This window comes from Parambassis ranga, chromosome 6 (assembly GCF_900634625.1).
Source record: "Parambassis ranga chromosome 6, fParRan2.1, whole genome shotgun sequence".
Lineage (NCBI taxonomy): Eukaryota > Metazoa > Chordata > Actinopteri > Ambassidae > Parambassis > Parambassis ranga.
Genome location: NC_041027.1, coordinates 6,943,587 through 6,963,833, shown reverse-complemented (window position 1 = coordinate 6,963,833; position 20,247 = coordinate 6,943,587). Strand labels below are relative to the sequence as shown.

The window sequence follows — 20,247 nt, the reverse complement described above, 5'->3', positions numbered from 1 at the left end:
AGTCACACTGAAGACAAGAAAGGGAAAGTACAGCAGCAAATCAGCAGGTATGAGTTAATGAAAAGCCAGCACAGAGGAGGTCACACTTCATTAGAGAGCTGGAGTGACTGGATCATTCTTTGTCAGCACTGTTACACAAGAGAGCCATATGCTGCCAGCCAGAAAAAGTCACATGACTCACAGGAAGAAGTAATGTGATCATAAGGCATGTGAGGGCATTACAGAGGCTCAGATTTTAGTGTTTTTGAACACTGTACTGTTCATAGAAGGGGAGCAGGTGGTAATAGAAATCAACTAAATGAAGTTAATTATAAACTTATAGGCTAAAACCATATTTTTAAGAAAGTTGACAAATGTCTCATATTATCAGAATAATAATAAATAAAGACAAAGTTAGTCTTTCTGCTTCGCTATCAGGAAAACGTGATCATTTATTTCAGCCTTTCACACACACAGAAAAGTCATAATCATCTCACACTGCAACAGAAAACACTCAGGTGAAAGTGGGAGAGCGTCACTCATGCTGAGATTAAGAAAGGACGGCGACGCACGTGTTTGAGCACACAGCTGGGCCGGTGCCATGGTTACTAACAACGCAGCTGTGGGTTTGGCTGGATGTATGGAGTAGGTTACCCTGCAACACCATACGGCGACAGACACTGCACGCGCACGCGCACGAGCAGGTTTTATATACTTGCTCCACATCACGCTCTTTGTTCTGACACAGGAGCTCAGCTGCGTGACTGCTGTTTAGTTTTGGAGGCTTCACATTTATGCTTTAAAAAAAAAATCTGGCTTTACTCCAAAACTGTGAACGTGTCACATATCAGGTGGTTGTTTGGCTTGTTCAGTAAGCACAAAGTTTTGCAGACCAAATTGTTCGATGCCTGCTGCTTCTGTGGATTATTATTCTGCATTCCCTTTTCGCGCACGACCGACTTGTTCTCTGCTACAGGCTATCTGCAGGAAACACGTTTCAGCAGCCGGGTCAGAATGGTTTGGGCTAGATCGCTATAGGAACGGCGGCGATATAGCAGCTATAACACAGACAAGGTCTAATTACCGGACTTTGTGCTGGTGCAGCCTACACGTGAGTCGGAAGCTGTTCCCAACCAGAGGCGCGCGTGCGCTCTAACCACAGAGCCGACGGCTTTGCAAAGTGGCAGCTCAGGGAACTATAGACATCAGTCTGAAACGCAGCTCCACTGGAGGACACGCACTGTGCATCATCTCCCTCAGCAGTCCGTGTGTGTGGGTCGTGGAATAACAAACATTCCCCAAAGAAGCTCAGAAGCGGATACCCAGCAGCAGAGAAGTGATGGATGAAAGAATACCGCATTTACAGGACAGGCAGTTCATGGAGCACGCTGATTTCTTGGGGTGAGTGTCACTTTTGGCCAACTCTTGTCAAACTCTGTCTAATAAACTGTCACGACAGCTGCTGAATAATCGGACACTTTCCCCTTTACTTTAGGGTGGATTACCCGTCTCTCTACATGTGCAAATCTAAAAGAGGAATAAAACGAGAGGATGGTGGGAAGGTGCGCGTCTTTCAATACGAATCCTAATATTTGTTGTTGTTTTAAAGAAACAAATATTTATGTTTACTCCACATGTAACTTTTATCTCATACATTTAAGTATTAAAACGTGTATTTTTGTCGGCAGGACGCGTACAAGTTACCACACAGGCTGATTGAAAAGAAGAGGAGAGACAGAATCAATGAATGTATTGGCCAGCTGAAGGATTTGTTACCCGAACATCTGAAGCTCTCGGTGAGATTTCAAAAAGTTGCTCAGCGAATAGTTTTACATGAGAGAGATGTCCGAGCTGAACCTGTGCTCTCCTCCGCAGACGCTCGGCCACTTGGAGAAAGCAGTCGTCCTGGAGTTAACGCTGAAACATTTAAACGCACTGACTGCTGTCACGGAGCAGCAGCACCAAAAGATTATTGCTTTGCAGAATGGTAAGATGAACAAGTGTTTAATGTATAAGTTTTAGAATCTTGATCAGGATATTATTCAAACTCGTTGCACGTCACAAAACTTTAGAACGTATTTACAGCAGCAGGGTGGATTAGTAGACTCCTTGTTTGTAAACATCTGTGTATGTATATTCAAACGTAACTTGAGCAGCTCAGTATTTATCATTTTGCATACATGTGTTGACTGTCAGTGTGCAGACGTGAAAACAAGCTTCTGTCAGGCGCACGTCGTGTCCCTGTCCCGTGTTAAAATAATCTGGTTCTGTCTTTACGCAGGAGACCGATCGATTAAATCGTCCCTTCATGCTGATCTGGATGCATTCCACTCCGGGTTCCAGGCCTGTGCTAAAGAGGTCCTGCAGTACCTGAGTCAGTTTGAGAACTGGACAGCACGAGAGCAGCGGTGCGCGCAGCTCATCAACCACCTTCACAAGGTGCTGGCGCAGTTCCAGCCCGGCGCGCCGCCTCTCCAGCAGCAGCTACCCACCGGGGACGCACAGGATGGGCAGAAATCTGACAGCCAAGCCAACTGTGTCCCGGTCATCCAGAGAACCCAGGGCGGAGAGCTTAACGAGAATGACACAGACACTGACAGTGGATACGGGGGCGAGGCTGACAAGAGCGAGGGCAAAGATAAAGAATGTGAGCGCAGTAATGCGCAGGGATCCAAGGCAGTGAAGATCAAGCAAGAGTTTGGAGATGAACGAGTTGCCAAAAAACCAAAGATGAGCTGGCCTGGGAGCGGGGTAGGAGGCGCAGACCCCTCCAGACCTGATCTGGCGTTTATGAACTCTCTGATGGGAATAAGCAGTGTGGGACAGCAGACACCAATTTGCATGCCTTTCTACTTCATCAACCCCTCAGCCGCGGCGTCTTATATGCCTTTTTTCGATAAAAGTAACATTGAAAAGTACATGTACCCAGCAGCGGCAGCAGCAGCTTTTGCATCCCCTTTCCCCTGGCTTTATCCCGCACACGCATCAGCAGCGGCGGCAGCAGCGGCAGCCGCCACTTTCCCCGGCTTGTCTGCGCAATTTGGAGCCTCCTCTCAGTCCAAGGACTCCCACTGTCTAGACAACGACGGGTCACAAGAAGCTGAGACGGGCTCACCTGAGGAGCGCGAGGAAAGTCCCGAGAGTGACGACGGAGAGGGTGACGTAGGCGACACGTGCCAGGAGGGCAAGAACGACCAGTTTTCTGCTTGTCAGACGAGCTAATTAGTTTGCGTTCATATCTGTGCGTACTGATAAGAAGCTTATGTATTGTCATTTTTTAAAAAATCAGGCTACTTTTAAAAGAGAAAAGTTCCCCGTGTACAATATCTTGGTAAAACAGGGGACAGTTGTGACGGCGCGTGCCTTTTGCACTTATAGATTAAACAATCTGAATGATTAACGACTATGATTGACACTGCACGGCTGTGTTGTGCTGAAGTTAGTTTTTTATCCTCTTTGATAAAATATTTTGACATGGCAGCATTGGTGCCAAAAAAAAACTTTGAGTACTACAGCAGTGCGCAATATCCCAATCAATGCGTCTCTTTGGATGTATGAAGTTGCAACTGACCTCTGCCAAGATCATTAAGAACTTGGCTGACTCTGACTGTAAATATTATGACCTGAGAGTTCTGATTCATTAACATGTAAATGTGCACTAAATGGGCCTATTAAAGAAGTGCTCCTGGGAGTGTGATGCCTACAATACCTCATCCCCAACCTTAGGCGGGATAGATGATTGGGAGGCACTCCTTAGAAATGAATAGTAACCCCCTGTCCCAACACACATACACCATCTCAATTATTAGGAACTCAACAATCTTAGTGTTGAGATGAGTGGGAAATGTATCATGTCTGATTTCTCCATCTTTTAAAAAGTTTACTTCCTTCCGTTCAGAAATTATTCAGAATAATGGAATGACAAACCCCCTCATTCACAGAGGGTTTGGCTGACCAGCATATTGGGCCCCCTCCCTGACTGAAGCATTTCTGCACAGAGTTGCAGTGACCTCCTGTACCTCCAGGAAAACATTGTAGGATAGCACCTTATAGATCTTTGATATTGAATGTACCTGTATTTTCCCAGCTGTTAAAAGTTTGTATAGGATGATCTTTACTCTTTGAGACGTTAAGTGCACTTTTTTCTGCTTTTACTCCCCTCTTGAACAGTCACCTTATTCTGAAAGTCAATCACTGTAGTTCTCTTTAAACCCTCTCTATTGTGTTGTCTTGATATAAAAAATAGGATTTGAATTTAATCAAGGAGAAGATGCTTTGTGATGATTCATGCAGTAAAGTGATGATTAAGTCATTTTTACAAAATACCGCTTATTTCTAGCTCTTTTGTGGTAAACTCATAATCAGATTTGAACACACAGCACCCCACTACACATCAGGTGTTAGATACTCTCATAAATGTTGCTTTTCAAAAAAAGATTTGACAAAACTGGGAGGGAAACTGTGGTCGTTGCCATTTTTAGGAACTTTACCTTGGCCTCTTTTTTAAAATTAATTCCTGCAAGTGTAGTGTTGCTCTGCTTTTTTCACATGTGAGATGATTTTCATTGTATTTTGCATACATGACATTGCTTTTGTAGTAATTTCCTCAGCTGGTTTTTGCCTCAAAATCTGTTATCAACTGTTAAAGTGGCATGTGTGTTTGTAAAAAGGTTTTTGTGAATATACCATGAAGTATACATGTCTTTGTCAATGTTGTAGAAGTCTATGGGTTTTTTTTTTAAAGATTTAACTGAGCAACCGTTGCACATTTCGTTAATGCTTTACACAAACGCTGTTCTAAATTATTGCTGATGAGTTGTAAAATAAATATCAAAAAGAAAGCTGTATCCGCTTCTACTTGTTCTACACAAAACCTCAGTTAACATGCAATGAATTCTCACCCACAAATATCAACATGTTTCGTATTTAGGTCATAAAAAAATAAACCTAAATTATAAGATCAATACTTAGTGAATGGAAAACACTGTAAGTTCAGTAGGTGGAATGTTTTGTTACACTATGATCAGCTGACAGGTCACAGCTAAGGAATGTACAGTAAGCCAAGGCTTAAAACAAATGTCATGTGATAAAAAGGTGATGAGGAGAGATTACAGTCTGTACAGGCTGATGAAAAACAAAGTGCCTCCTTCCAACTTGTCAAAAACTTTAAATAGGATCAGACCCACTCTTTGTTGTTGCCGTTGACTGGCTTATTGGTATTTGGATAATTAGAATATGTTCTTTTAAGTAATTGCTTAGTAATTTAAATATGTTCTATTAAGTAATTGTGGCAGACAGCTTCTTTCTTTAAAACCTGAGAAGAGTGCACATGCATACGTAGTGCTGGAAAAGGCCCTCACTACACTATACATATTTCTTACAGTTGAATTCAATTCAATGAATTCAATATTTTTCCTTTTCTATAAGGTTATAGATTTATTTTCCTCTTCTCATTTTATTCTTTCAACAGATCTCCAAGATCCTCTCTGCCACATGCTGCCTGTTTTCCCCATTTCTGGGTAAATGTCTCCCTCTACTGGCCAAAGCATGAACATTGCCACCTTTTCAACAACATTTCCATTCACAGTTGACTTTTAATATCAAGCAGCTGCAATTGTGGCACACTTCATTTTGCAGGATGGTTTATTGAACCATGCAATCCATGTCATATCAGCAGCCTGTTACTGCCAAACATCTGTCAACAACACTTTGCAGTATATTAAGGCAAGAAAAAAATAAAACCAGGTTACGTACAATCGACATCTTAGTTCTCTAGAAGATATGCAATTGTAAACAGTGATTATAATTATGTGACAGTACGGATTCAAACTACAGTATACATCTGTTGCATGATGAGAGAAATTCAAATTAAATGTGTATACAATTTACAGCACAGATTATTTTAGTGACAATAATACAGTGCCAAAATGGAAAGCACCAAAAATAACGTTCTTTCCTTTGACATTTGAACACAAAACAGAATTAAAGTTTCCTCTTTATCGTCATGCTATTGTCTATCAGTGCTAATATCTACTGATCTAAACTACAATCATTCCTTCACTGTCCCTACTAAAGCTTTCCTGCTAAACACTTACTGTATGTGAATAACGGTTGAATGAATATAAGGCACTTTGATGTGATTAGCAGCTGAACTAGAACCTAAGAGGGGTGTTCATACCTTGGCTATTCTGACTCTGTACACACACACACACTTTGACTATTCATCCTCATGCAGACAAACACATTCTCCCACACTTGAATGCATACTGTAGCCATTACTATCTTCACTATAACTACATGCCACCATTTGTAGATTTAACTAACTGCTTTACTAGATAGTGGTTGCTCTGCACATTCACATATGGACAGCACAATCATGCAACTAGCTAATCTTTGGCCACTCATTCATTACAGAATACATTTGGCAAAAATATACTGTCAGAAATCATCTTAATATAGGATAATTAACACTGTTTCTGTTTGCAGAAATTACTGCGGGAATGAGGATCGGAGTATTTGTATAACTGTAAATGCACCACTTTGTAATAAAATATACTAATTCACTAAATAAAGCTGAAATGTAAGAAAACATATTTACAGTAATCCATAAATTGGTACACAGACAGTAACATTCAATACCATTTGTGCATAGTTTTAACATGAACAAACAAACAGAGCACAGGAATAGATTCTGATATGCAAAAAGACCTTCACGGTTTTACTACAGACACATGTGGACCCTTCACCTACATAAGAAGAGAAATTACACGAGTTCATTTCATAGATACATTTCATAGATTCACATAGCAATTTTATCAATAGAATCACCATGCTACGGAGAAAACAATACAAATCATTCAGCAGGTACTAAAGTGAGAGTAAAAGTACATTAAGAGGATATGTTTATAAAGAAGTCCACAAAAGCCTGACACTTAACAAAGTTACATGTTCAGACTGTGCACCATTAAACACCATACTGCCACTCTTTGTTCATACAAAATAGCTTTTAACCATCCTTCATTCTCATCAAGTGCTCCATGACTTCAATCTAAACATTATGTCATCACACTAAAGGTTGCCTTCATGTAATTAAAAATAAAACAGTGCATAGTAGTGTGCTACAAAGGCACCTTGTACTAAGATATCCACTTACAAATCAGTTCTGGGGTGAATCTTGTTCTCTCCAGGCAGAAATGTCTCACACGTAGATCCCCTCTGGGTTTAGGCCAGAGCTGAGAGGACTTTGGAGGACCCGCAGATGACTGGAAATTGGTTTGGAAGAAACTGGGCGCTTCAGTGAACCAGACAGAGGAACTAAATCAAAGAAAAGAAAATAACAAAATGTCAAAATGACACCTGTATTTTTAGTCTGTATTTGGTATTACATACGATATTTCTCCTGGTAGACAACAAAAACAACAACAACAACTATTATTATTATTAGTAGTAGTATTAGTATTAGTATAGATGTACCATACAAGTTGTTTTGTAAACACTTCCTGTGGGATGTTTTTGTGTTATGTTTACATGCAATCAGCACGCGGACATCAGTAAAGTTTATCATGATCAAGTATCCAAATCATCTATTCCACTTTGGTAGAGAGCTTCTGAAAAAGGCCTCTTTGAAACCTTGCTTTTAAACATATATTCTAGTCAAATTTAAATAAAACTAAATAAATAAAATAAATAAAATAAAATAAAACTTTCCAATTCTTAATTAATTCTAACAAAAATACACAACCTGACATAAATGTATGCTGAGCACTGTAATGATGAATGATGTAGCTTTGCCACCACACCACTAGGTGGCACAACTGAGCCATACAAGGAATTGGGCAATGCAGTAAATTTTATGGCCAGGCACAAAAGTGCTTACTGATTTACACACATGCACTGGGAGGTTATTAAATGATCATCAGCACTTAATTATTACTTTTCATAATTAGAAATCATTACCATGGAATGTAATTAAGTGATCAAATGCTCTATATGATGAATTAAAGAGGGTGTTGTGCAGTTAGAAACATTTCTAATGAGATATTAAAAGTGATCTGCCAGGTTATGTATTTTAATTAGAATATTTCTGTGCTGACAGTCTTGATTTTTATAAGTTTGTACATTCTGCTTTCTTTCTGTAAACTCTGCAAGTTGAGTACTGCAAGTTGAGCACTTGGCTTGTGATGTTTAATTACAGCTGGTGGGTTGTACTACATTACTGTAAAAATGTTTAATAAACGGCGGGTTGACAGTTATGGCTGTGCTGACAGTACATCAGCTTTGTTGCTTTGCTCTCTCATTGTTTATGTGTCAGCGCTCTTTCCTGGCCTCCTGTTGGATGACAGAGCCCATCACAGAAACTGCTGAGCATGTGATAGAGAGACAGCATGATGGAAGGAGTAAAGGAAAGAGGGAGGAAGTAGGGTGAATGAATGATGATCAGTTTGCCTGTATCCAGGCAGTTGTTGGCACGGAGATTGTAACTGTGAGTGAAAGAGGTAAAAAAAAATAAATACTGTCATCTGTACTCCTCCCTCATTCTCCCTGTTTTCTGTATCACAGAAAACAGAGCTGAGCCATTTTCTCTCAGCAGGCCTTCAGAACATGAGGCAAAAAAATAATAAGCACCTTGGTGGAACAGTATGACTTCTCTAATGTGCAGACAGACTCAAGCTGCACTTTCTGCACTCAAAAATAAATCATGTAGCGCCTGTGTGAATGGCAACCAAAGAACAACATGTATTCTCACAAAGGATGCACATGCGACTATTTCCTATCTTGGGTCAGACAAGTTCAAACCAATTAGACTGAACTGACCCTTGAGTCACAGACTACATACTTTACCCACAAAGTGAGTTCAATACCATTTACAGCAACAGAGACCTTGGCATACCTAGCGTAGAACACAATGTGACTTTACACTTAAATAAGAAGCACAGCCTGAGGCCTTAGTTAGATTCCCAACACACTTGCTTTGTATTTCAAGGAAAATTTCATTACCTATACTGTGACTGTTCTGGGCACTTTCATCATCAGTGGGTTCAGCCGGCAGCACTGTGACCTTGGTGCCAGTCTGCTTGATGAACTGCTGCAGGTTCACCTGCCGCAGCTCCTTGGTCAGCTGCTCCAGCTCGTGCTGCATGTCCTTCAGTGCAACCCAGAGAAAAGATTTAGAAAAGAGTAAAGCCTCATGAGACATTTAACTTAAAATGAGAAATTTAAAAATAAAAGAAGCAAAGGCCATGGCTTCATTTCCCCCAGAATTCTTTGTCAAAACCCAGCTCCAACAGGCAACATGACACCAATTGTTTGGTCAGAGTTGGAGGTGTTATGCACATAACAATGTAGCAGCCTTGAGCCGCTGGCCTCAGGCAGTGATCTACATCCACACATTGATTTATTTGAATTCTTTCAGTCTTCAGCCCCCATTTGAGTTGATTCATTAGATTCTGTGCAAGCTAGGGCCCCAGGCAGCTCTATGCAACATCTAAACAGTCACAAAAAGGCTGTGCAGACCTCCTTCAAAGTGGCAGCCATTAACCATCAATGAAATTTCAGACAGATGCTTAAATGCATTCCTGCTGATGAATGATGTCTCTTACTACTATATCAGCCTGCAGCATCACTGTGTTACAAATTGTGATGATAATGTGCTCTAGTACATCCACGTATCTCACCTGCAGTTTCTTGCCATTTTGTCCCAAAGATCTGTCCACAGCTCTGCAGCTGCTCTCCAGCTGTACAGCCTGCCTCTCTTGGGTTTTCAGTTCCGCTTTGACCCTTTGGACCTGAGCCCGAGCCTCTGCCTCGCTGACCCACTGGGTCTCCTGCCGCTCTCTCTGCAGCTTCTCTTCTTCTAAGCCGACCTCTACGCTCTGATGGGAAAAATGGAAATGTAAGGAAAAGGATGCAAATAAAATAAAATGCAAATATCACTAGAAAGGTTAACACACACTTAAAAAAAACAATGATCATTTTGCCACAAATACCTGTACCATTGCCAGCTTTTCTTCGATTTCCAGTTCACAGCCCTGCAGACGACCGTGCAGTTCCTGCAGCCTTTCCTCCAGCTGTCTTTCACTCTCTAGCTCAATCTGCAGCTCAGTGGCCCAAAATTCTTCCTCCTCCATCTCCACCTCATTCTTCCTCAGATGCTTCTCTAGTCTCAAGATCTCCTCAATCAATCCTTCACCTCCACAAGGGTCACCAATGCACCCTCCAACTCTTAGTCCTCTCCCCTCTGCCCAAGCCTGCAGCTCAGCCTCATAGGCCTCCAGCTTTTTCTCCAACACACTGAGAGTCTCTCTTTGTAGGCCCACCAGTCTGACCAGATCTTCCATGCGACAGGCCCACAGACTAGGGGAGGCGGTTCCAAAGGCTGGTCCTGTGTAGTGATGACTCCCACCATTTCCTAGATGAAGCCTTCGTTTGGCATCTGCCTCGGCGATTCTTCCTCCGCCCAGTATCTCCCTCAGGCTTCTGGGTGCACCGGTGAAGGTGAGAGACTTGCGGCGTGGTTCCCGGCGGCGGAGGGAGCGATCGTTGGGGTGACGAAGCTTCGCAAGTGGAGGGAGGCTTTGCCGATGCAACCCTCGTTCAGGCCCCCTGAGAGGCGGGCCTTCTGAGGGGGGTCTTTCAGTCAGTGAGGGGCCTGTGCGGTGCAGAATCAGCTGGACGTCACCAGCGTACTGGCCCCAGGTGTTGAGAGAGGCCACAGGGCTCTCATGAGGGGCTAGGTGACGCTCGGTGTCTCGCCATTTTTCTACCAGAGTGTACCTCCCAGTGCGACCTGCAAAAGGTCAAACAGAGACTAGAGCTACCACCTTGCAGTTGTATACTTCTACTAACCAGTCAAGTTGCAGTTTTTGTCCAGACTCATATGTACAGACATTTTTCTTAATTACTTTACTGTACGAGACATTTGTGTGAAAATCTGTCATAAATGGTGTTCACATTTCTTGGGTTATGACCACAAATTTTAGCATGCTGCTCCTTGAGTCTAATGTTTGTACTGAATTTGAAGAAATGTATTTAATGTAGAATTTAGACATGACATTCATATAACTTCATAGCTGACACAGTTCTGTCCTGAAACAGATGGTCATGGTAAGAGATTTTAGTTAAATATTTTTTTTTACAAGAGATAAAACTAATTAATATAATAAAACTTTAACCACTGGAAAAGAAAATCCCAAACAAACTATACTATAGTCTTAATCCTTATAGACACACATTAACATTAGGTCTTATTGGAGCATTCTAGCCAGCTATGGTGAAATCAATATAGTTTATGTTAAGTTTCAAGTCTCACACGTACAGTAAAAAGCAGGAGTTGATAAACAATAATCAGAGAGTAGTGGATGTAAGCTGTGCAGATCTGCAGTGTAAGGGTGTTATTCAATGGTTTCAGCACTTTACATGCAACGCCTTCACATTACGTTTGATTCAATGACTGTAACAAACAAATTGCTAGAGAAAACATACACAATACTTGGAGTAGTGCATACAGAAACGCTTGTAAAATGGCAAGTACCAAATCAATACTGATGTCTGATGGCTTAATGTGATGTATGTGCTTTTAACACAAAACAGCAGAGGCGGGGGCTCAGAAGTGCTGCTTTCTTGGTTTGGCATGAGACTGAGAGATGAGTCAGACTTTCCCTCCTCCTCCTACCCTGTTCTTTGTGGGAAGTGATGTCAGTATAGTATGCTCAACTGCCCCTGTTCCTGAAGGAGCCATATGGGAAGGAGGGGGTGATTGGATCCAACAAAGTACCATTTAAATCTGTGACCTACTGTATATCAGCAGGAGCCTAACATGTAGGCAAGAATATCTACACTTGGATGGAAGGATTTTTTTGAGTTGACAAAAGCCTGAAACCCTGATTACCTGTGGTATTTCTATTAAACATTGTTTGTGGTGTATTATAACCATAAAAGAGGGTCAGAAACATGATGCAGGAAATATTGTGGTATTTGTGTTACAGCTTAGCAAAAGATGTTTGTGAATCATTTACTCAGCCTGCTTCATATTGATAAAGTTACAGCTCAGGAAAACATAGAAGAGAACAGAAAGTTCTCAAAGGGTCAGATGAAGGCTTGTATCAGGTGTGCTTTGTGCAGAGAGGAATTATTTACCTATGGCCTGGGCGAGAGCAATCACTACTTCCTGGCAGGTGGTTGCCTCAGTGACTCCACAGACAACCCTCTGCACCCCATCCACCCAGACCTTGAGCTCCATATTGGGTTAGAAGTGAGGGGGCCGGTTGCAGTGTGTTGGTGGCAACATTATTAAAGCCTGCAGCAGTGCAGGGCAGTCCCTCTGGCTAATTCACTGTGGAGGAAACACAAGGGAAAACAGGAAGAAAGTAGTCAGGATATGCTCATGGCCAAACGTCCAATGGGTATGCTTCTTAGCACAAGCAGGCAAATTAGAAGAAGAAAATCAATACAATGCACACTCTGGCTATTTTTACAGTAGCTTAAGGTAAATGACAATCCAGTGGAGAATGGACTCATACAGGCAGGCATGCCAGGACCAGCTGGCCATAACACTGTTGTTTTGTTCTTCTCTATGAATAGGTTCATGTCTGTTGGGGGTGCAGGAAGAAGCTGCCAGAAGACATCCACAAGCCCAATTCCTGCTTTTGTACAGAGAATTAGATGAAAGCAGTGGAAACAGTAGGATTAACAGAGTTACACAAAGAGCACAAAAAAGAGAGGGAATGAAAATGTAATTAAAAAAACACAAGGGAGGGCTAGGACAATCATGAGCACGAGGGAGACTGAGGTTTGGGTTTTGATGTTCACTGTAAAACACTGTCATATTCAAGTTTAATACCACATAATCAACAATGCACACATTATCACATGCACAAAGCATACATTGAAATGAAAGGATCCTTCAAATCTTCTTCAAGGACAGTGAGTAGGGACAGATCGAATGGCATCCCTGCAGATCCATATCACCCTCCACGAATCTAACCTTCACTGCACCTACACCACTGAGTCAAAAGGTCCTTTTGTTCACCAGCTCCCCACCAATTAGCCCCCCCCCCCCCCCCCCCCCCCCATCCACACCAGCTTGTCCTCCACTCCACCAACTGATTTTCTAAAAATGGTCAAGGCATTAAGCTGTGTCGCAAGGAAACAAATGCAGGAGGAGAAAATAGATGGAGCTGCAAAGGAAAACCAGCTACTTGTATCATTATTTTTATCATGTTTTCATTAAGAAAAACATTTACCTTTATTGAATGGAAGGATTTAAAAATTCTTTTGCAAGTTTAAGAAAACATATTCCAGAGCAAAACAGCGGCTTTGGTGTTTTTGTCCAGTCAATTTCTGCTCTACAAAACTAAATCTTTCTCTGCCACCTTTCTCTGTTTCCTGATTACTCTATTTTGGGGATTTCTGTAGCTGGTTGCTTTTGTCCTTCTTTCAGACTGCCCTTAAATGGCATTAAAAGGTTGAAGGATGGAAAGGAACAGGAAAATAGTCAAGCACACTGTGAGATTTTTCTGCAGTGACCCACAACACTGTCACTGCTTTGTTTAACCCTTTTTCCAGAAGGATGTGGAAACAGTAAAAAGCACTGAGTAGGTCTCTTGATGCAAAGCAGGCATATCGGATCAGTCGGGGAGAAAGGTGTTTGTATACACAGGAGGGGGGAGGGGAAAGTGATGAAAATACTTATTATAGAAACATACACAAGTCAGAGGGTTTTATAAAGTCCACTGCATGGAACACTGCTTTGAATATTGCAGCGGTATTAGAAACCTACTGCTGAATGATTCAATGTTTCTTCATTGCACAAGCTCAAGAAGACTCAGCAGGGCTTTTCCAAATGTCACTTGCTTGGTCCAGACTTGTAACATTTGTATTCATTAACATTAACCCAGAAACCCCAACTGATGGTACAGGCGCAGCAGTGCAGGGCACAGTGCCATCCTGAGCTCTGCAAGCTCCATTCCTCTGGCCCGTCAAAGCCACAGCCTGGGGTGATGCCTGCCTTCTGATTTGTGGAGTTTGTTTGATGCCAGGAAGGCATTTTATGAGGCAGAGGAGCTGTGAATTCTATTTAAGTTCCAATGAGAGATACATGAAAAACCTCAGATCCAGTTGACTTTGGAGCCCACTCATATTTGTTAGTTGAGTAACAGTGACTCAAGATGAATTTCTGTGTGAGCATCGAGGTGTGTGAGCGCCACTGAGCAGCCTGTGTGCCCGGCTGCTGATGACAATTCTCCAGATCTCTAGGAGCACACCAAGCTGGCAGGAAGAGCTTCAAATGGCTGCTGGTGTAAACAAGCTACCATATGCTCCTGTGGGTGTTTCAGCACGACCAACACTCTTCGGTATTAAGCACCATAAAGAAATACTGCAGGATTTTGTTTTTTGTAAGTGCAAGCACTGTTTCTTTTGGGGAATTTACAATCTTTCAGGCATCATGAACCGACCTTGGTAGTGTACAGTTTTGCAGAACAAGGGAGCGTTCGAGAAAAACAAAATGGCATACTATTAAAATAAAACCAAGAGTGAGCTTGATTCAGGAGAAAGCCTGCAAAGCAGCAACTGAACCAAGCTGAGAAAAATGATCTCACAGGAAAACACAAGCATTCCACATATGACCTCCACTATTACACTCTGGTTCCTGTCCAGCTTTGCTGACCATTGTTCACTGAGATGGAAAACAATACCTGCATTGCATGAAAAACTGAAGTTGAGGCATTGTAATTTAGCACTGGCATATTAAAACCTAATTATAATGGAAGGTTACTGACATGCAAAACTCCCCCACACTGCTGTTAATTAAAGAAAATGAGATACTTCTTACTGGAGCGACATTAGTCTAGTTCTTAAAACTTCTTGCCCATTGCTTACCAAACTTTAATTCAAATTGCACACCCTGTGGAGTAGCATGTAATTACTAGCAATTTATACTCTGCTGTAATTGGTAACAGAGCTGTTGCGAAACAGATCTGTGTGAGCAGCCAGAGACAGATGCTAGTTGGAGGCTTCAGAGAGACCTCGTTCTTTCCTTTCAGTGTTTTCCAGATCTGTGTATGCTACCAGCATAATCCCTGAGGTTTAATTAGTCTGGCAAGACATGAGTTAATGCTTAATATCAGTACAAGTTGACAGCATGGAGCCATTGTCTTAAAAGTTAAAGAGTCCCACAAAAATAAATAATTCCTCATCACAATGATGCCAATGTGTATGCCCTTTGCAAGTGTAAACATCACCGAGCATGGTAAAGAGCAGACACAGGCCTTGATCCTGCAGAGTGGAAACTGATAACATCCAGGGTATGCATTCCTGGGCTGTGAGAATGCGACGGGCCATGACCAAGAGATAACCATGGGTCCGCGATCGCGGTGGCTTTGCAACAACTATGCAATGACACTTCATCCTGCACATGTAGAGAGTTTTAACATTTTGTATTGCCCCTGACCATTCCAAAGCCAGAACACTGAGTACAGGGTATCGATACAATACCAGTGCTTTTAAAGTAAAACTGAAAGCAATTTAATTAAACTGGTTAGTAAATAACATTTCCTTTCAAATTTTACAGTAGCAGGCTTTATTGACAACTACTGTTTTGGAGCTGTAAAGAAGAACTGATTTTTCAGAGTGTAGGTTTAGCCAGAGATGGGGAAATTTTTTTTTTTTTTTTTTTTACAGTGAAAAAGGTCAAGTTGTGGCACAGGCTGGAGTAAACACAGACACTCTGGGAAGGCATTTCTGATGCTGATTCTGGCACTAAATGCATCAAATCTTAAATGTGTTTAAGCTGGATAATCACTAGTTCTGGAAGAGTGAAATGTGTAAATCTGAAGTTCTAACAAAAAAAAACTTCCTTTCACCAAACTAAAGGTGCTATTGTGCCACCACAAAGTTATGCTTGAAACAAAGCTACATAAAACAATTTTTGTGCCTCTATTAAATCTTGTTCTGATGCCAAAAGTACCCCCCCCTTAAAAAACAATCATGTACTGACGAACACTTGCTTTTTATTTTCACTTTAGCTCGACTAAACTTTGGGGTGTTTGGGATTAACTCACACACAACACCCACAGCTCCTGGGAGCTCTCCAGTGGCCCCTGCCCTGGAGCTACACTCCTCTCCTCTCCTCTCTCGCTCTCCCTCTCTGTCTCCCTGCCTGGTTGATATTAAACTATTAGGCACTGAAGCAGCTTCCCCCCCATTTGGGAGGTCAGTGCTGGCAGGATCTCGAACATCTGGACGGCACGTTCAGCCAGCAATAATGCCGCCTTTGTTCCCTTGCCATATTCACTACTCACTAGCCAGCTTTGAAGAGCCAGCAGAGCAGACATCAGTCTCCTGCAGCAGGGCAGAGAGGCACAGCAGCAGCAGCAACAACACAGCAGGGCAAACAGCTGAGGCCTCTGGCCAATTTTTTAAAGATGTTACTGCGGTTGGTGCAACATCATCTGGAGCTGAATCACAATCTTGCATACAAGCATTTATAGAAAAATGGCTTTAGAGGAGCAGGGAGGAAAGCAGTCACACACAGAGAGGGTGGGTTTATTTTTCTAGTGTGTAGGTAGCTGTTTTCAGCCTTCACTGCATGCTGCTACAAGACCACCAAATTACATGATTCAATTTCTAAACTTAAACAGTCCTCTAAGATCACAGACAATCTGACTCTGGGGGCAGAAAAGTTGTATGTGTGCAACAACTCTACAGGCTGGCTGCACCACCAGTGTGTGTTTGGTGAAGACAACTGGAGGTTTAGATGGAATAAACTGTGATTCTGCCATAATACACATTATAAGAGCTTGAAATATCTACAGAGGGTGCTTCAGAGTTTGAGAAAAAAAAATGGGGGAAAACATCTCGCAAAACAAAAGTCATCATCAAAGAAGAACTTTCACTGGCATCATAAAATTAAGAGGAAAGGATGGCTCGACATCTCAACAGAAGGACACATCAGGATTTTTAGCATTTGGCTTTTATCAGGCAGCTTTGGCGGGTGTCGAGTGGGACAAGACAGGAGAAATGGCGTTAATGTGCTGTGGTGGGCTGGGAGAGTAAGTCCAACTATTCTACTATAGAAATGTTTCCGTTATCTCACAGCCTCACAACTACAGCGGGCTCAAAGCTGCAGTACAGTCCGTTATAATTAGGTCTGTAAGGGTCTTACCTTTGTGGTTACAAACAGGATTCAGCTCAGTCTGTCCCGGGGTTGAAGTTTGAAGCAGCAAAATACAGGTAAAGACGAGAAATCCGCTCAGTCTGCCCCTCTTCTTCACCATCGCACAGTAAATCACTTCAGGCGAACTGCGACAAAGTCACGTTACGCAAACAGGATTTAAAAGGCTACAGTCGCCCGGAAAACATCGATTCAAGCCGCTGTCCGAAACTTTGTCCTCTCCGGGTGATAAGTCTGCTGCGGTCTCCTGAAGAGCTGCGAAAAATGCTCCTTTCCTCTGTTTCATTACTCTGCTGCTGGTAAATACATCGCAGAGGAACTGGGACACCGCAAGGCATTGTGGACTGTTTAAAGCTGCAACACACTGTGAGGGGGGAGGATCACTGAGGCAACTTCCACACGTTCAGGATGAAACACAGACTTTTCTCTCAGTAACATGTTTAAATAAGTGCCTCAGTCTCTCTGTGCTATCATTGCAAAACCTGTGAAATTACACTAGCAGAAATGATGAAGTTTATTCGAACATTAAACTACTCTTCAAAACTAATATTATGACACCAGTGGCTGCAAATCAAGCCAAGCAAAAAGGCCTGTTTACATGTTTTTAACCTTTAACACATCACAGTCTCACACAGATCCTGCATGTAGGCCTATACTGTCTGTAACACACCAGATCATTGACTCTTGATGTATTGCCACTCTGCACTTTACCTGGCCAGCCATCAGCAATGTGATGGTCCACCCTTATGAGACGGTCGGGATCTGAATTAACCTGAAACTCAACTGTTTACTTGGATTTGTTAGTCCTGTTTGTGTTGTTTCTTGTTTATGTACAGCGAGAGGAATTTTACTTATATAAACATGACACAAACTAATATAAACTTAAAAGGCATGTTTCTGTTACATATAATGATTTATAAATGCATAGGCTAAATGATCCAAAACACACCCAGCTGGAGCAGCAGATGGCTCTTTGGTATAAACGAAGCCTTGCTGCCCTCTTGTGATAGAAAAAACCTTTCTCTATCAACAAATTTTTTTTTTATCATGAGTTGTCATGACAGAATGTTTACTCAGAAACCAGATGGGATTTTTTTAACACACACTGTTTAATCAGAAGTCTCTGTATAGCCAGAAAATCCATGCAGTTGTATTAGCATTGGGGTAACTAACAATGCTAACAGTGTCCATGTATCCCAGTGAGCAACTATACCAACATGAAATACAGCCATTACCAGCCTGTGGTTTTACTCACACAATATCTGCTGTTAAAGGGTATGTTTCATTTAGCAACCATTATATACTTTATTATTTTTTTATTTACAATGGACTAGGTTTTAGACATGAGTATTCCAGCACTGACAACAATGTGATGAATGGTCCAGCTGAGTGTGAGGAATTGTGGTCTATGATATAAACTTGGCCAATATGGCAAAGACATAAATCAACCAACATCTTCCCCTAAACAACTCAGCATACCCACAGCAGGATGTTTTTGTTTTCTTTTTGTTGTTGTTGTTTGAGACAGCTGTCTAAGTCTAATGCAGACAGGAGGCTGTTGTCATTGTCTACAATTTATCTGTTGTTGATCATATAAATATGACTCTTCCAGCCCCTTTTTTTCAGCTTAACTCCAAAGAAGAGGTGACAGCACATGAATGAACAATGTTTATGCATTGTCTTTATGCAATAAAAAACAGATTTGACATCAAATGAACACATAAAAACATACTTTCACACAACTGTTATTAATTGATAACTGTAACACAAATGTACAAAAATACTTGTGCTTTTAGTTTATTGTTTTTTGTAAGTGATTATATTGTGATATTTTCAATAATTTAATAATTGCACATGTACCATGCTGTTTACCTCCTGACAGTTTTTGCACAATTATATATTCTCTGCTGAATTTGCACAACAGTTAATGTAGTGCACATGCACACTAATGTATATAGCTCTACTTGACTTGACTTATTCATAGTTTATATTTTTATGTTTATGTTTTTGCATGCTCTTCTCAGTTGCATATTTTGATAAATGATTCTATTTTTATTATACCTTAAACCTTTCATGGCATTCAGTGTGGACAGCAAAGAAGTTTTTTTTCATTGTACAGGAAAACCTGTTTCCTTACTGTGCACATGACAACAAACACTTTGAATCTTGAATCTTGAATCTTCTCTACCACTGAAGACTTTTCATGCAAACATATCACCTTTTTAATGTGTCTTAAATTTTTTTTTTTACATCTTTTTAAAGATAAATATTGCTGTTTAACATTGCATGTTGCCATATAGTTTTTGTGGTGAAATAAAGCTTAAAACACACACAAAAACTGACACAGGAAATGTATTAAGTTTAAATCCTTTTCACTTACACAACATGGCAAAGAGCAGACATGTCTACATGGATATAAGCCAGTTGACCTCACAAAGTACAAATGTCCATAAACAGTAATTGTTAAACCTAAAATATTAACACTGGGTTAACACGTTGGCCCTCGGATTGCCAGAAATTGCACCGACTAGTGGTCTGATAGAGGTAGTGCAGCCAGACCAAACGTCAGTGGTGACCTCTAGGGTGTCTGTTGTGTAAAGCGAGAGTATCGCCTTCTTGTATTCTATACTCTATTACGAGTCGTGATAAAAATAAGAAAAACAATAACAATAACCAATAAGAACAAAATATTATATTCACAGCATGGTGTTTAAGCATATTTAATTGTAAGAAGTCAAGCCTAGCATAAAATAGTATTTGCTCATTCAAAAGACAAATCTTTCCTAAGCTGTATTTTCATTTTATTTTTTATGTTTAGGTTTTGGCAGCAGCGTTTTGTTACAAACGTTCTACATGCGCATTATGCGCACACTGTGCGCAGCAGCCACCCTGGTGAACATGTAGGAAAACTGACAAGGGATTGCCAAATCATTTCCTTGCCTGGGAATGACGTCTCTCCAGCACATTCCAGTTATATTTAGAACCTATATAAAGTGGAGTCGCCCCCTAGGTTTTGTTGACTCTGCAGCAGGCAGCAGCAGTGGTAGTGTGTCTTGAAACTCACACTCTATGACCTATTCACTTATCAATATCCATAA

General features: G+C 41.3%; 2 protein-coding genes across 4 annotated transcripts; one reads left to right on the top strand and one right to left on the bottom strand.

Annotated features, from left to right (window-relative positions):
• Positions 1–734: 734 nt before the first annotated feature.
• On the top strand, positions 735–4,624 carry bhlhe41 (basic helix-loop-helix family, member e41). The gene is made up of 5 exons (XM_028407922.1): positions 735–1,380; positions 1,475–1,541; positions 1,668–1,775; positions 1,855–1,966; positions 2,261–4,624. The coding sequence occupies exons 1-5, from the start codon at positions 1,319–1,321 to the stop codon at positions 3,199–3,201; spliced, it is 1,290 nt and encodes a 429-aa protein (XP_028263723.1). The 5' UTR covers positions 735–1,318; the 3' UTR covers positions 3,202–4,624.
• Positions 4,625–5,604: 980 nt separating this feature from the next.
• Positions 5,605–17,473, bottom strand: rassf8a (Ras association domain family member 8a). 3 transcript variants are annotated; one of them, XM_028408559.1, is made up of 7 exons: positions 17,141–17,473; positions 12,115–12,310; positions 9,966–10,765; positions 9,654–9,851; positions 8,977–9,121; positions 7,133–7,293; positions 5,605–6,725 (listed from the first exon to the last, which is right to left on the bottom strand). In XM_028408559.1, the coding sequence occupies exons 2-6, from the start codon at positions 12,215–12,217 to the stop codon at positions 7,178–7,180; spliced, it is 1,362 nt and encodes a 453-aa protein (XP_028264360.1). In that variant the 5' UTR covers positions 12,218–12,310; positions 17,141–17,473; the 3' UTR covers positions 5,605–6,725; positions 7,133–7,177. The 3 variants fall into 3 exon arrangements, with proteins under 3 accessions (XP_028264360.1, XP_028264359.1, XP_028264361.1); XM_028408558.1 differs by having other exon boundaries at positions 5,605–7,293; XM_028408560.1 differs by having other exon boundaries at positions 5,605–7,293; positions 9,972–10,765.
• Positions 17,474–20,247: the final 2,774 nt, after the last annotated feature.